The 14,288-nt window shown below is 38.4% G+C and overlaps 1 protein-coding gene across 15 annotated transcripts in view; it reads right to left on the reverse strand.

The window, feature by feature from the left end:
• The window catches only part of MAP2K5 (mitogen-activated protein kinase kinase 5), a 245,052-nt gene that overhangs the window by 80,320 nt on the left and 150,444 nt on the right, over positions 1-14,288 (reverse strand). For 10 of the 15 annotated variants that reach the window (XM_001496608.6, XM_070270028.1, XM_014733756.3 and 7 more), the window contains one exon: positions 191-220. The exons of the other annotated variants lie outside the window; for them this stretch is intronic. In XM_001496608.6, coding sequence (XP_001496658.1) covers positions 191-220 — 30 coding nt within the window. The remainder of the gene's footprint in view (positions 1-190; positions 221-14,288) is intronic. 15 annotated transcript variants of the gene reach the window in all.

Here is a 14,288-nt window from a genome sequence, read left to right on the forward strand (position 1 = left end):
GAAAAAAATCTGGAGTTTAAAAAAATAAAAAATCAATAGAGACTTCTAAATGACTCCTTTAAGATATCACTTTTCAATTTAACAGGACAGATTTATTTGTATGTGGCTCAAATGTTCACAATTGCTCCCTGCACCTTCATACATAGGAATGAATGTCACAGTGGCAAACGGCAGTAATGAACAATCTTACCTGAGGATATGGAAACCTCCCAAGAGCAAGCTGGGAAAGGAAATAATATTTGTCTAGTTATAGATTTGCATGCAGGGCAGATCTCCTTAAGACAGACAAGTACTAAATTTCAGAACTGTATCCAGCAAATATAAAAAGCTCACAACCTCGAATGCATGAACTAAATTACTGCTGTAATTACATTAAGAGTTGAATTCAGAATGGACATTTTCAATGGACAGTGTTGCATCTCCAATAAAATACTCTAATTTTAACAACTAAATATTGTCCTTATGTGGTTTCTCTTAGGAATATTCTCAGCTCTATGGGCATTATTCACATTTACATGTGAGCTACAGTTTCTTCTAGACAGAGATATAAAACAATGGAAGGAGACTGTTGGCTTTTCTCTTGTAAAATGGGAACACCTAACTGTTCCTAGCCCACAGCTCTGTAGAGTTTTCAGTTACAAGTATACAGGGAGGGTTATAGGAAGTGAGGAATGGGCCATATGAAACAGAAAATTTTGCCATTATTTCCATTTATCTGTTAGTTTTTTTCATCCATTTTCTATCTATAGTTAGAAGAAAAGAGACACTACTAGTGGGTAAACGGCAATTTTAAGACTGAGAAGTCAGAACTATAAGTTTAAGTCTGAAATTGGGAAAGTGAATCCTTAGAGCTTTTGATTTTGCTTGATTTGTAAACTGCTATGTTTCTAGGCCAGTTACTTAATTTCGGCCTTTGGATTCTCACTGTACAAACAAAAGATTCAACTAGGAACAGGATTGATATAAAGTAATGAGATCAAATTTACCAAACATACCATAACGTATTTAAAGTAAATAGCGGCAAAATTTTGCAACTTCATAATGTGGCCCAGTCTCAGGGCTAAAATCCGTTACACGTATTTGTAACTACTTTCAAAGCAGAATCACTACATCAGGGAACTCTGAAGCTGGAATGGATCCAAGAAAGAATCAATCCATTTTACAGATTAGAACCTCAGAGTCCCAATGAAGAAGTTCCCACACAGTTTATCAGTAGAAGCCTAGCGACTGACCCCAAGATCTGTACCTTAATCCATTGTTCTTTCCAGTGTTGTTACATTGCTTTTCTAGATTTTGAGAAGTTGTGCATTTATTTCAAACACACTGACACTGCTCAAACATTTCTGAACTCCTCTTTTGGAACTGTATTCAGAATCATTTCAAGCAAGAGAAGAACATCTACTTCATTTTGTTAGAATTGTATCTTGGATTTAAAATTATACTCCTCAGATTTTTGCTCCACTAAATTATTTGTTGACTAAGGTTTGAATGCCCTATAGGTATGACCAAAACCCAAAGCCACCTTCAAAGAATAAATGTTTTGTTCCTTACTAAGGATAAACATGAAGTGCTGAGTTTAATTTTCAAAGTTGTAAGACCAGTTTGAGCAACAGCAATGTAAAGGAAAAAAAACCACATGACCAGGAAAGGTGACTACTTTGAAAGAAGCAACACTCATTTGGATGTATAGTTATATATATCTGTTTTGGAAAACCTTGTATGTTTCATTACCTTGCACTCATTTCTTGAATACTCAGAGGTCATTGATTTTCAAGATATAAAGTTATACTATTGTTATTTCATTTGGTGGATATCATTAATCCCTTCAAATATAAATAGTAAAACATTACAACGTAGGGTGAAGGAAAGAGAGTGTGGATATTAACCAAACTCCCTTTTATGGTGTTGTGTGATTATGTTTGTTGTCTATAAACAGTTATTTATTTGGAAGGGGAGGGATTCAGCTCTCCACTGCCCCTACTCCACTCCCACCCAATATGTGCCATCAATTTGCCTCACATTTTGAAAATACAGTGTGTTTCTGGCCAATGAGTGTGCACACCAATTCAGGAGGAGCTACTGTGGTCTATTGTGGCACTAATGGGTGGACTAGGCGTTTGCACCATTCTCTACTGAACTGACAGGCAGTGACAGCTCATCAAAAGCTGTCACCTATCATCACACTCATCTGCGGATTACAAATTTTGCATATTCCTCCATTTGGAGTTAGAAAACTACCAAGAGGAGGATCTCTCATCTATAAAAACCAACAGCTTAATAACTACTAAAAAGCATTTGGAACATTCTATCTCAAGCGCCTCTACAGGGGCTCTGCCATCCAATTGGGTACATGTTCAACATGTCATTAAGGACTACGGAAGAATTCTGTCCACATGGCTTACCAGCAGAAGAAACTTGTCTACCACAGTATATTTAAGATCTAAACTAGCTGGCGGGTGCCAACACTGGCCACTGGTTCTTGCAGTTTAAAGAAGTAAGCAATGATAAATGGAAGGTTTTAAAAAAGAGTGGGATAAGGTGAAAAATATGAATCTTCCCACTTCACCACAAAGCCTCAAATTCTCAAGTCATCACTGTTCTATAGAGAGGACAGGCTACAGCTGACTTGGGAACATGTACACATCTACTCGGCCCCCTCTGTCATGACTGGTACAAGGTAACAAGGGTGGCTGATCATTCATTTCTTCTGTAAGATACCACCATGCAAGAGAACAGAGAGAAATTCAGTACAGGCTGGCCAACTGGAGCCTCTCTGTACCAGTCTGCCTGGGAGCAGGTGGCAGTGCTTGAACTAGTGAACTCACCACTCCTGGGGTTGGCTTTGCTTTGTGTGTACTTTCCTGACATCCTGTGGAATCTCAGGCCTGCCTGTCAACTATAGTCCTGGGAGAACTGCTTCTAAGACATCTTGCATGTCTGACCTCTTTTGAGTCAGAGGATAGAGAATGGTTTCTTGTCCTTGACCAGAGCAGTCAAATAATCATGTTCTCTCACACAGAGTGTCACCACTGGGCTGCTCCAGCAGCAGGCCAAGGATTCCAATTCTGCACCCGTGAAAACTGGCAGTGGCACTATTAGGCTGGCACCACAGCAGTCACTTTAAGGCCCCGCGAGAGGGAGCTGCCTTCCATGTATGTTCCTGTCCTTCTAGGTTTAATGTAGCTGCAGTGTTTATGTTCCACACTATTTTGTCTTATGCCAAAAGAGAAGGAAATATATAGCCAGGGCCTAGAACTCTTTTATCAAGTTCAATTAGGAGAAGGTTAAAAAGGAAAAGGGCTTGTAGCAGATATGCCTGCATGAAGAACAAGTTCTTCATGAGGCTGTCAAAAGTCAAAATAAACACTGAACCCTTATGGGGAAGAGGGAGCACATATGCTATGAGTGAATATTTCAGAGACAGCTGGACCTGGGGCCATTCTGTATCTTTTACCCCAACTGGTCTATTAATCTACTTGCATTTCCCCAGTTTTTATTGTCAAGGTATTATAAATTAGGAAACTTACAAAAGAGAGTATGTAATCTTCTCTGAAATGGCCTGCAGATATGTCACTGTACTAAATGTGTTTCAGATTTAATGAAGCTTTAATGTCCTTTTTAATTTTGCCTGTTTCTGTATCACCAGGGGTCGGGCAAGGCAATCAGCACTCAAGAGGGTGGTTTGGTTTAAAACTAGGAAAAAACTCATTTGCTTATGAGTTGCACTGTATTTTCTTAATTAAATTTACTGACTAAAATGGTTTAAGTTCAGCCAACCAACGACCTTTGTGTGTAGATTTAGATTTATAAATAGGTTAACAGTTAAAGAGAAAAAAAAGAATCACAACAAAGCAAACAGATTAGGGCTAAGCCAATAGAAATCTTTGCTCTCTTTAACATCTTTACAAAAGAAGCATTTAAATATAGGCAGCTTAAGTCCAGTTTTTAAAAAAATATATTGAAAGATGTGGACCCACATAGACGCCAACAGTTCATCAAAGGGCTCTCACGTCCTTTTCATCCCCAGGAGGGGAGCGGCTCACACTGTGAAATATTTGGAAAAGCTTTATTTATTTTTCAGGGGGTGGAGGTAGAAATGAGGAAGGGAGAGGATTCTATTTAACGTTAAATTTAAAAAGTGGATTTTAATTCCAAATACTTAAGATTCAGCAAACTGCTAATACTCTGTTTACTGTGAGCGATTTACTATGTAAAAGGCAAAAAAAAAAGCTCTGAAAACATTTACAGTTGGGAATACATTTAAATAACAGTGAACTACTAATATTTTACTATAAAACTAGAACTGTTGCTTAGTGTCATCTTGGATTTGTCCAACCATAATCTATGAAATACTCTTGATTTAGCAGCATTTGAATACGTTGGATTTTACAATCTAAATAACAATTATACGTGTGTGGGGGTGTAATCCTAACAATTACCAAATATAGAACAATTGCATGATAGAAACCTTCATATTTTAACAAAAGTTAGGATAGAAGATAGCTATGTACAAAGAAACAACAATAGCTTCTGTTGATAATGATTATTATTATTGTCACAAAGTCATAAATGATAAAGAGATAACATACATTGTAGCCAGAAGGTAAGTACAGAACACAAACGCAGGATATGTTTTTGGTGATCAGGTCTCCTACTGAGAATAGCAACAATGTGGGAATAGTTTTAAATTTACTGTTATACTGAAGAGCACTGGGTTTTTTTTAGTCTTAATTTTGACATATTCTATGTTTCTCGACGTAACTGCAAATTGAAAATAAGCATTTTCAATACAGGCAGTGATCTAGCTGAAGGAGGACTTTATAGTCTGAAATGTTCTAAAATTTGTTCTTAACTACCTTGTGCACATTTTACACAATTAAATTTCCATGCAAGGATTCTGCACTGCAGTTAAACCTTTGTTTTACAGAAATGCAGCAGCCACTTTGGAACACTCAGACACAGGGAAACTTTAAAAAATCAGACTTAACTACTGGATTACATAAAATTCCCTAGGTGAGGTTTCATCCCAAGACCAATTTACACAGTCCTAAAGAGAGAGTTTAAATCATCTGAAACTATGCTGGAAGAACCATAATAAATATTAAATACCTCAAAATCTACCCTACGACTTTCCTTTTCTTCCCATGTATCAATTTCACTGTCCTCTTACTGAATGGTTTAAAAACAATCCAAAGGATATAACAGCAATTTACCAATGTTAAAGTGCTTCGGAGGTTAAACTGACAACAAAGAACACAGAAACAGAAAGCGTCTTGAAGTAGGATTTCAATTAAACGTGGAGGATTTAGTAATGCAGGACCAAAAAAAAAGGTTACAAATTAATTTAATCTTCTGCCTATAGTTTGCAGCTGCACTCCAAAGTGTCTAGGGCTTAAGAACAAAGCCTTGCAAGGCCTCGGAGTGAGGAAAGCTTCAATTTTTAATGTATAACGCCATTAGCTGATAACTTGTGGAATCTGCAACCCCTGCGGAGGGGCAGAAGTGCGAGTAACAGAGACTGATGAAGTGACATATTTGTTCATGTCTAGAACTACGAGGAACAGGGTTATTACTAACACCATCAGGCCCAACAGAAATATGCCCTAATAACCTTTGGGACCCTCCACATTATCAGTTTTCACTACATCAAATATATTAAAATCAAAACCTAATTCACTTTAATTAAAGAAAATTAGTTTGTTTTACTATTATTGTTTTAACTTGCATGATACTATAATACATTGCAAATTAAAGATGGGATAATAAATGTAACAAAAACATCAAACTGTATACACCTTTCCACCCAAGCTTGGTGACATTAGCTTATCACTGGTCTCTTTTTGAGGAAATTCAAGGACACCATCATTAAAAGTGGTGTAGAAACATTTCATTCGAAAAAGAACACAGTGAAACCATGCATATCTTTTCCTTATTCAATTTATACTTCTTTTCACATAACACTTTCCTATAAACTCTAAGGATTTCTTTAACACAAACAGAATTATGACCCAATGGAGGCACCAGAAGCTTAATTAATTTGCCCAAGGTTACACTGTAGGTTGGTGACAAAGCTTGTTAAATTACTAGGAACTCTGGACTATACAGATGTTTTGGCGATGGCAAAGGACCCTGTCTGCAGAAGCCCCAGAGACTTCTAGTGCAATGGGCGAACCATTGCAAACAACTCATTACACCTGCACAGAAAGCGCCAAGTGCTTCTGAGAGCTCACAAATAAAACGTTTTCTTTGTGTAGAAAGAGCCTAAATGTGAGGTTCCCATCAGGAGTGCTTCTAAGCAGGTGCCATTATTTACAAAAGAATTCCTCATCCTCGCCATAGTCCACTGATAAAAAGAAAATTTATTTTAACTTAAGGAGCCCAAACACAGTAGCACAAAGAAATCAAGCACTTCCCCATCATTCAGAAGGTCTTGCATTATATCCCACAGATTACTAATAATAGTGGAGAAAGGACAGCATTACAAATAAATGTTTCTAATAGAGTTTTTTTTAAAATTAGAAATGGGCTCATTACAGTGGACACTTAAATAGGGAGAGGCCAACAGTAATTCACCAGTACAATATCCTAATGCTGTTCCTTTAATTGCTTTATTTGTTTCACTGTTAAAAATGATTGCTTGCTGTAGCCTAACCACAAATGCTGAAAAGCATGATACATTGAGGTCTCAACCTGGGCAAACTGTACCTAAACTTACACTTTATTGCAGCTTAGTTCACAATCTTCACCTAATATAGGGTTATATCCCAGTGCAGCAGGAGGATAAATCATCCCGGAATATTACTCCGGCAAAGTTTAGCTCTGACTGGAGCATATGTGCTTTCGAGCCACTGAAGCAAAGGCCCATAAAATACACTAATTACTGGAAGTTATGGTCACTGAGTGATTGATAGTGCTCTGCAAGGCAACTTCCTCATTTTCAGCTCTTCTGACGGGGCTCATCCGCCACATAGCAATTATTAATTCATGACCCGCCCCTCAGGCACTAGTACCTTTACTTCTAATTCTCCTGCTAGCAAACTACTGCTACAGCTGGACACTGTCTTTCTTCATTCTAATGGCTGGGTAAGGATGATAAAAAACAGATTTCATGCTAAATGCTATTGTTTTCAATCTTTAAATGTTGCTTGGTCTTTCTAACCCTGCTGTCTCGAAACACATAATTCTCCTTCCTCTCCCATTAGGCTATTTCACCGGCATCACTTTCTTAAAAAAGAGTGTGTGTGTTTATATGTGTGTATATATGTATATGTGTTTGTGTGTGTGTATATATATCAATCTATCTATATTAGACTAAAAACTCTGACTGAATAATTTTTTGGTTGTATACTATGGTTTAAATTATATATATTTTTTCAACTAGGCCATAGTAAATATGAGGCAGCTAACTGATTAAAAAAAAAAAAGGAAAAAAACTCTTCCATTTAAACAGACCCACTTTTGTAGCTTTGAAGACACTCATTGTTCCAAAGTGATTTCTATCAGTAGCTCTAATCAGAGCAAAGCTAATTAAAATATCTGGGTATATAACCAAATCTCTAAAAGTCATTTAAAAACAGCTGCAAAGGTCTCTTCGATGGTGTTCTGCACATTGAGAGGAAATTTAGTGAGAGACTGAATTAAAGAGAAAGTCCAGTCATGACGGATGAAAGCAAACACTTTACCTTTCTAATACAAAAATAAGTGTTCTTCAAATTTTTGCACAACTCAAAATGCAATCCTGAGGGTAATTTCCCCATCTGGAATCTGAGATGGTGTAAGAGAGGAATAGATGGAAGTCCAAGCTCCCTATCCTTTCTGGACTTGGTTCAGATTGTTCCTCCTCTTCTGTCAGGAGTTAGTTCCAGAGGACAATTTTAGGACCAAATTCACATCAGTCCCTGTCCGTATCATTCCCTGGCCATCTATCACATCCCACCTGGTGACAGTTCCTAGTGTTCTGCATCGTTGTGTGTCTGTAATGCCTGGCTAGTTCTAACTTGTTTAAGGGTAAACTCTAAGTCATAAACGTTTATATATTCTCTGTGATGTGAGAAATAGTATTTTGCAGTAGGCAGATAATAAGCGTTTGTTGGTTATGATGATCCCATGATGGTGATGTGAGGTCTCCCAGAGCCTGGTCAGTCTGGTGGTACACGGCTTGGTTGTTTCTACGCTACAATACTTTAATGAACGTAGTACACAAACTCTTCAGTATCGGGGTTGATAGTCTTAACTGACAGGGCCCTCTTACACATCACTGCTTAGAATAATCACTCTCACATATTTAAGCATTATGATTAATTTAGATGGCTTATTTCTTATTAAAGACTAAAAGGTCACAAGAAGGGAAAAGATTAGAGTTAAGTGTCTCCAAAATCATCTCATGTGCTTAATTTGATAACCATTTTAATCTTCATAGTAAGAATTAAGAAATGACACCCTTTCAAAATGTTTGTGTAATGCTGACCTGTGTCCTCTGACAGTGGGTGACTTTAATCATGATCACCATCCCTAGAGACTTAGCACTGGGGACGTCTCCATTTCCAAACTGCTCACTGGAGTCATGCAGCTGTGAGTACCTGAGAAAACATCAGCACACTGGGGTATAGTCTATCAAGCTCAACCTAATCTACACTTCTATTTCTAGACATTTCAAGGTCAAGGAAGTCATAATCAAGTAATATTCTCACACTCACACTTCTGGCCTCTGTAGGTGTTGCTGCTCCTGTGAGAAAGAATGAGAGAGAGCGAGCGAGTGAGAGAGACAGACGGAAGGACGGATGGAGTGGCCACCCCCACCATGCATGCAGGCAAAGCCATCTTGGATCTTCCGTTCTTACACACCATCTGACTTCACCCTCACTAGAGGCCACTGTGGATACTACATGGAATGGTTGAGCCTTGCTAGGATTCCTGATCCACAGAATTGTGAGTAAATAAATGGTCGTCATTTTAAGCCACTAGTGTCGGGTAGTTTGTTAAGCAGTCACAGATAAGTGAAATGCTTTGACATTGATATCAGCCGCCCCTCTCATCTGCTCAGGCCTCTATGCTTCCATTGCACTTTTACTTCTCTTTGTCCCTACTGGTCAAGGAGCTCCTGAGAGCCAAGTCTGTATCCTTTCCGCCAACAGGGCAGCACTATATAAACGTTTACTGATTAGATGGAATTCTCACCTACCCACTTCCTGTTATAGCAGACATATTGGAGATTAGGTTAATTTATATGTTTTTTTAAAAAAAAAAACCTAGGCCTTGGTTTCTAAAAAACAATGGCAATTGTACACTTTGAAATATGGTAAAACTGAACCAGCTATAGGAATAGTGTAGGTAATAATCCTGTGAAAAGCAGTCTTGCCTAAAGAGCAGAGTCACAATAAACCAGTCTTTTCCTTTATCTAATTTCCTGTCCATTTACATTTATCATTTACCTCTTCTTTTTTCAGTCTACTTGATCTACTTCTTCTCTACAGCATAATGGAAGAAGCAGACTTTAATCCAGAGTCAGGACACTTAACTGCTGCTGCTTGGTTCAGTCACTTAACCTTTGGGGAAAAGTCCTTTGATTTCTCTGGATCTCAGTTTCCTTATTTGCAAAATGGGAGCTTTGAAGCTTATACGTTGGAACAATCTTGGGTGCCTTACATTACTGATTTTTCAGTTATTTCCCCTCATAGTGAGGAGAAGCTTGAATGAGATAAGGAATGTCAAAAGGCTTTAAGTCTTATGTACACGTAAAGTGTTATGCTGCCACCCTTCTTGTTAGAATGACACTGAGCAAGAAGATGTCAACAGCTAGGAATAGAGGAAAGAGCACTAGACTTCACACCAGAAGTCCTCGATTCCAGTTCTCTTCTGCACAGTGCTGTAAGTGTGGAAACATTCCCTCCCTTCTCTGGACCCAAGCTTCCTCACGGGTAAGAGGAGGGATCTGACGTAACAAGTCATAAAGTCTCTCTTCTGGTTAAAAAGCATGTTAGTCTCTAAATACAAGACAAGGTATGTAAAAGACTTTTCTAAATAAATACTATAAAGATGTTAAAGTTATTACTATCCAGTTCAGAACCAAAGTATGTAATATTGTCCATAGGATATTCCAGAGGATTTTTAAAAAACTTTTTATTAAGATTATGATAGTCTACAACCTTGTGGAATTTCACTTGTACATTACTGTTAGTCATGTTGTAGGTGCACCACTTCACCCTTTGTGCCCTCCCCCCACCCCCCCTTTCCCCTGGTAACCACCAATCAATTCTCTTTGTCTCTATGTTTAACTTCTACTTATGAGTGGAGTCATACAGAGTTCGTCTTTCTCTATCCGGCTTATTTCTCTTAACATGATACTTTCAAGGACCATCCATGTTGTTGTGAATGGGACGATTTTATCTTTTTTATGGCTGAGTAGTATTCCATTGTATATATATACACCATATCTTCTTCATCCAATCATCAGTTGATGGGCATTTAGGTTGCTTCCACACCTTGGCTATTGTAAATAATGCTGCAGTGAACATAGGGGTGTATGGGACTTTTGGATCGAGAGGATTTTTAAAGCCAATTCCAGCTCACTGGATTTGAGTATTGATAGAATTCTAGTGGTTTTTACCACTGGATATCTTAAAGGTAGTAGCAACGCTTCCCCAAATATCACACTCACACAGAATTTTAGAGTTGACAGATGTCACTAGAAGACTGGCTCCTTCTTATCTGTTAGATCTCGACTCAGAAGTAACTCCACATCACTCAGCTACCCCCATCACACAATGCTGTTTATTTCTGTCCCACAAGTTACTATTGTCAAGCACCTTTCTTTCAAACATAGGCTCTGTGAAAGCAGGGGTTTTGTCAGTTTCCTTCACGGCAATGTCCCCAGGGACCAGCACAGTATCTGCCACATAATAGGCACTCAACAAAAATTTGCTGAGTTACCAAATAAATGATGGCAGCCTGTCTAACCTTATACTTGTCTCTTCTACAAAGTATTTCTTCTTTAAAAAAAAAATCTGAGACAAGTGGTTATTCAGTCACTACTTCAATGCCCCCCATGGATGGGGCACTTTAACCCCTAAAGGCAATGATGCCACTGTTGAGTAGGAAGGGTATAGGGGATCCAGCCATTAGAAAAGTATTCTTTATATAGAATAGAAAACTATGGGCTTTTTCTGTTTGTTTCTTAGTTTCAGAAAGTTCAGCCAATCAGTCATAAAGCAGCAGCCCGCCTCTTCTCTAATGACAGTCCTTCAAACATCTGAATATGGCTTGTCAAATGCTTGCTTTGTCTTCTCTTCCTTTCTTTATTCTTCCTATCAAGACTTTGCTGATTTAATGGTTTTTTTGAAGTCCAAATTGTGTGTGTTTGTGCGCATACAGAATTTGGCCATGTGCTGTTGTAAAAACTTTAAAATCAGTCCGAAATCCATCAAAATAATAAAATGCTTAGCTGGGACTGCTAGCACCTGTTCCAACTTGTTTTGTCAATCTCATGGTTGTTCACGATAGCTGAGAGCACAAAGCAAGCTCAACAATGCCTCATTCAGTGGAAAACACGTCACTTTGTCTGCCAGTTTCACATTCACTACAATCACTGACAACCTTGGAAAATGCACATTTAGGCATGGTAATCTGAGACAGCTGGATCCCTTCACAAACCTTGCAGAGGACTAAACTAGTCAATCCATCATATGCCAAAGGTCATTTTAACAGCTCCTTTTTGCAGTAAGTTACAAAAAATTTTACACAAAAAAATGACAGTGAGAAAAATCAAGTTAAGACAATTACAAAAATGGGAGTAAAAGCAGGGGAATGAGTGATGGAAACTTACATGCCATTTTTCTCAACATTCTTCAATGGAAGGAAGGGAGGCCCACTGACAAGGCCTCTCAGCCTTGTAAAGGAAACTCCCACCCACTTTCCTATACAATCTTCCACTGAAATTTCCTTGGTGTTCGGATCCTTCAGTTTTGATCCTTTTGCCTTTTGATGGTTTTCAGCAGAAACCACCTGCTCAACAGGTAAGATTTTCACTAGTTGGAGCAGCAGACAGAGCACAGTATAACAAAATTCAACTTTCACTCATCTTCTTGACAATAATTTTAAAAAACAAGAGGAGAAAATGTCAGTACTTAAGCACACCAAATGCCAAGTTGTTATGGTACAGAGAAGTTGACAGCAGCCGCTCATAGGGCATCTGGAGTCATCCGTCACCCCTCAGAACCGGTTCACAATCACCAAGGGCCACAAAGGCAAACAGAGCTGCAGCTTGGCCCACTAGAGACAGCTGTGTCTCCAGGGGCTTTGTGTAGGGAGAGCAGGGAATGGCTTCTTCTATCCATTTAGCGGCAGGGACCACGTCTAGATAATGCTCCCTAATTCTCATCACCCAGTAAACACCCAACACGTAGATGAGGATGTTATTTCAAAGAGAAGCTTACTTCTCAAAGTAACCTCATAAGGTTGTTGTTGTTAAATGAAAGTGTTCACAAAAGAAGGTGTCTGCTTTCAAAAAATAAGAATTTACTATTATTATCATCTGCCTGCCTCATTACATTGTAGGTTCAGCAAGGAAAGAGAACAGGCCTATTTTACCTACCAATGTTTCCCCAGCACCTAGTAAAGTGTTTGGCACATAAAAGGCACTGAGCAAATATTTGAGAAACGAAAGAATTCTAATGTTATCTTCATTTTACAGATCAGAAACTGACAGCTGGAGTGGCAAAATGACTTGTTCAAGCTCACACTGATTCTAAGCGGTGGTGCCAACAGATCTGGTTAATCTGGATTTTAACAGTTCAAGAATTAGGATGACAGCCCTTGAATCTGAAACTGACATCATAGAAAGAAAACTACATCCTCTTCATCAAACTTCTCCAGAAGCTTCTGTCAAGGGTACTAGGCTGGGTGATCTATGCCACTTTTTCAACACTTTTATTTTAACTTCAAATAGCTTTATGTGTTTGCTTATAAATGTAGATCATATTTTATTTTCTTGGTATCTAATGAGTCTTATCTGGCATCCATTAAACAATATAGAGAAAGGCAACATTTTCAAAAATGAGATGTGTTTGCAGCTTTTAACATTTCCATAAGACAAGGTAGTTACATCCAACTACTTGTACTTTTTATGCTAAATTCTCCTTAGGAAAAATTCTAATATAGATGTCTACAGAAAATTTAAAAATTTACTATTTATCAACAAAAACTCACTGTCTCTAGGGAAAAGCATTGACACAGATCATTTAGAAAAAAACTAAGGTTTTGTTTTTGCTGTAGCAATACTAAGAGAAGGGCAGTTTCAAACAGCATATAAGTGTTTCCCTCATGTTATAAAAATTAAAATGAAAACATTTTCTTTGATGATTTCCTCCCCTCTGTTTTCTCTATTCTTTTTTCCTGAAACTTCTGTTTTTCATGTTAGACTTCCTGACCAGGTTCTCTGATTTTCATTTCTTTATTTCTTGTTATTGTTCTCTGAAAGTTCCTTTGTAACAGCAGCCAGTTCTTGTTTCCTGGATGTAACATTTTCTCTTATCCCTCTGAGAATACTACAGTAGTTCATTGGAATTTTCCTCCCCTGCATAGGTTCCAAGGCCCTCCAAGTTGCTTTTTTTCAGTTATTTGAGGTCTCTGTTCTCACCTTAAAGGCCTTCCTCAAATGTCTTGCTAAGAGTAAGGCACTGAAAATCTGACTGGAAGCACTGTGCTCACCTGTGGAGCTTGCAGACTGAGGGAAGATCACCAAATTGGGCTGTTTCCTTGGAGAACTCTCAATGTCTGGATCTTTAAGACTTCTTGGTCCCATTTCCCTAGGGAAAGTCTCTTCTGATCTCCTGCCTGAAAGGTAATTTTGGCTGCCAGTGTCCTAGGAACAGGGCGTGGTAAGAAGGCTGGGACGTCTTTACGTTAAAAGTCCAAACTCACTTAATGCCTCTGTACTCAGTGAAGGGACACAGTCTTCCACAGTGCCAGGCATCACTTATTTTATTCTCTCCAAAAACAAAAAAACCTCCTTCCAGTCTTAGGTTAGGGCTGGAGAGGGTTAACTGTCTGCTTTTGCTGAGTTAGGGGCAGAATCTGTGGGTCAAACAGCTTAACTGCTTCTCAAAAAAACTTCAAAATAATTCTCTTCTCTTTGTTTCCATCTTCACTCCTAGTTCCAGATATCTGGTACTACCACTTCCTGAGCCTTTTGGGTGTTCTCCAGGAAATCAGGGTGCTTTTTACTCCTGCTGGCTTAGGATTTCGGCATTCTCAGCGTTGTTAAGTTGTTTACCATTGCCCATCGGCTTTCC

This window comes from Equus caballus, chromosome 1 (genome assembly GCF_041296265.1).
Source record: "Equus caballus isolate H_3958 breed thoroughbred chromosome 1, TB-T2T, whole genome shotgun sequence".
NCBI lineage: Eukaryota > Metazoa > Chordata > Mammalia > Perissodactyla > Equidae > Equus > Equus caballus.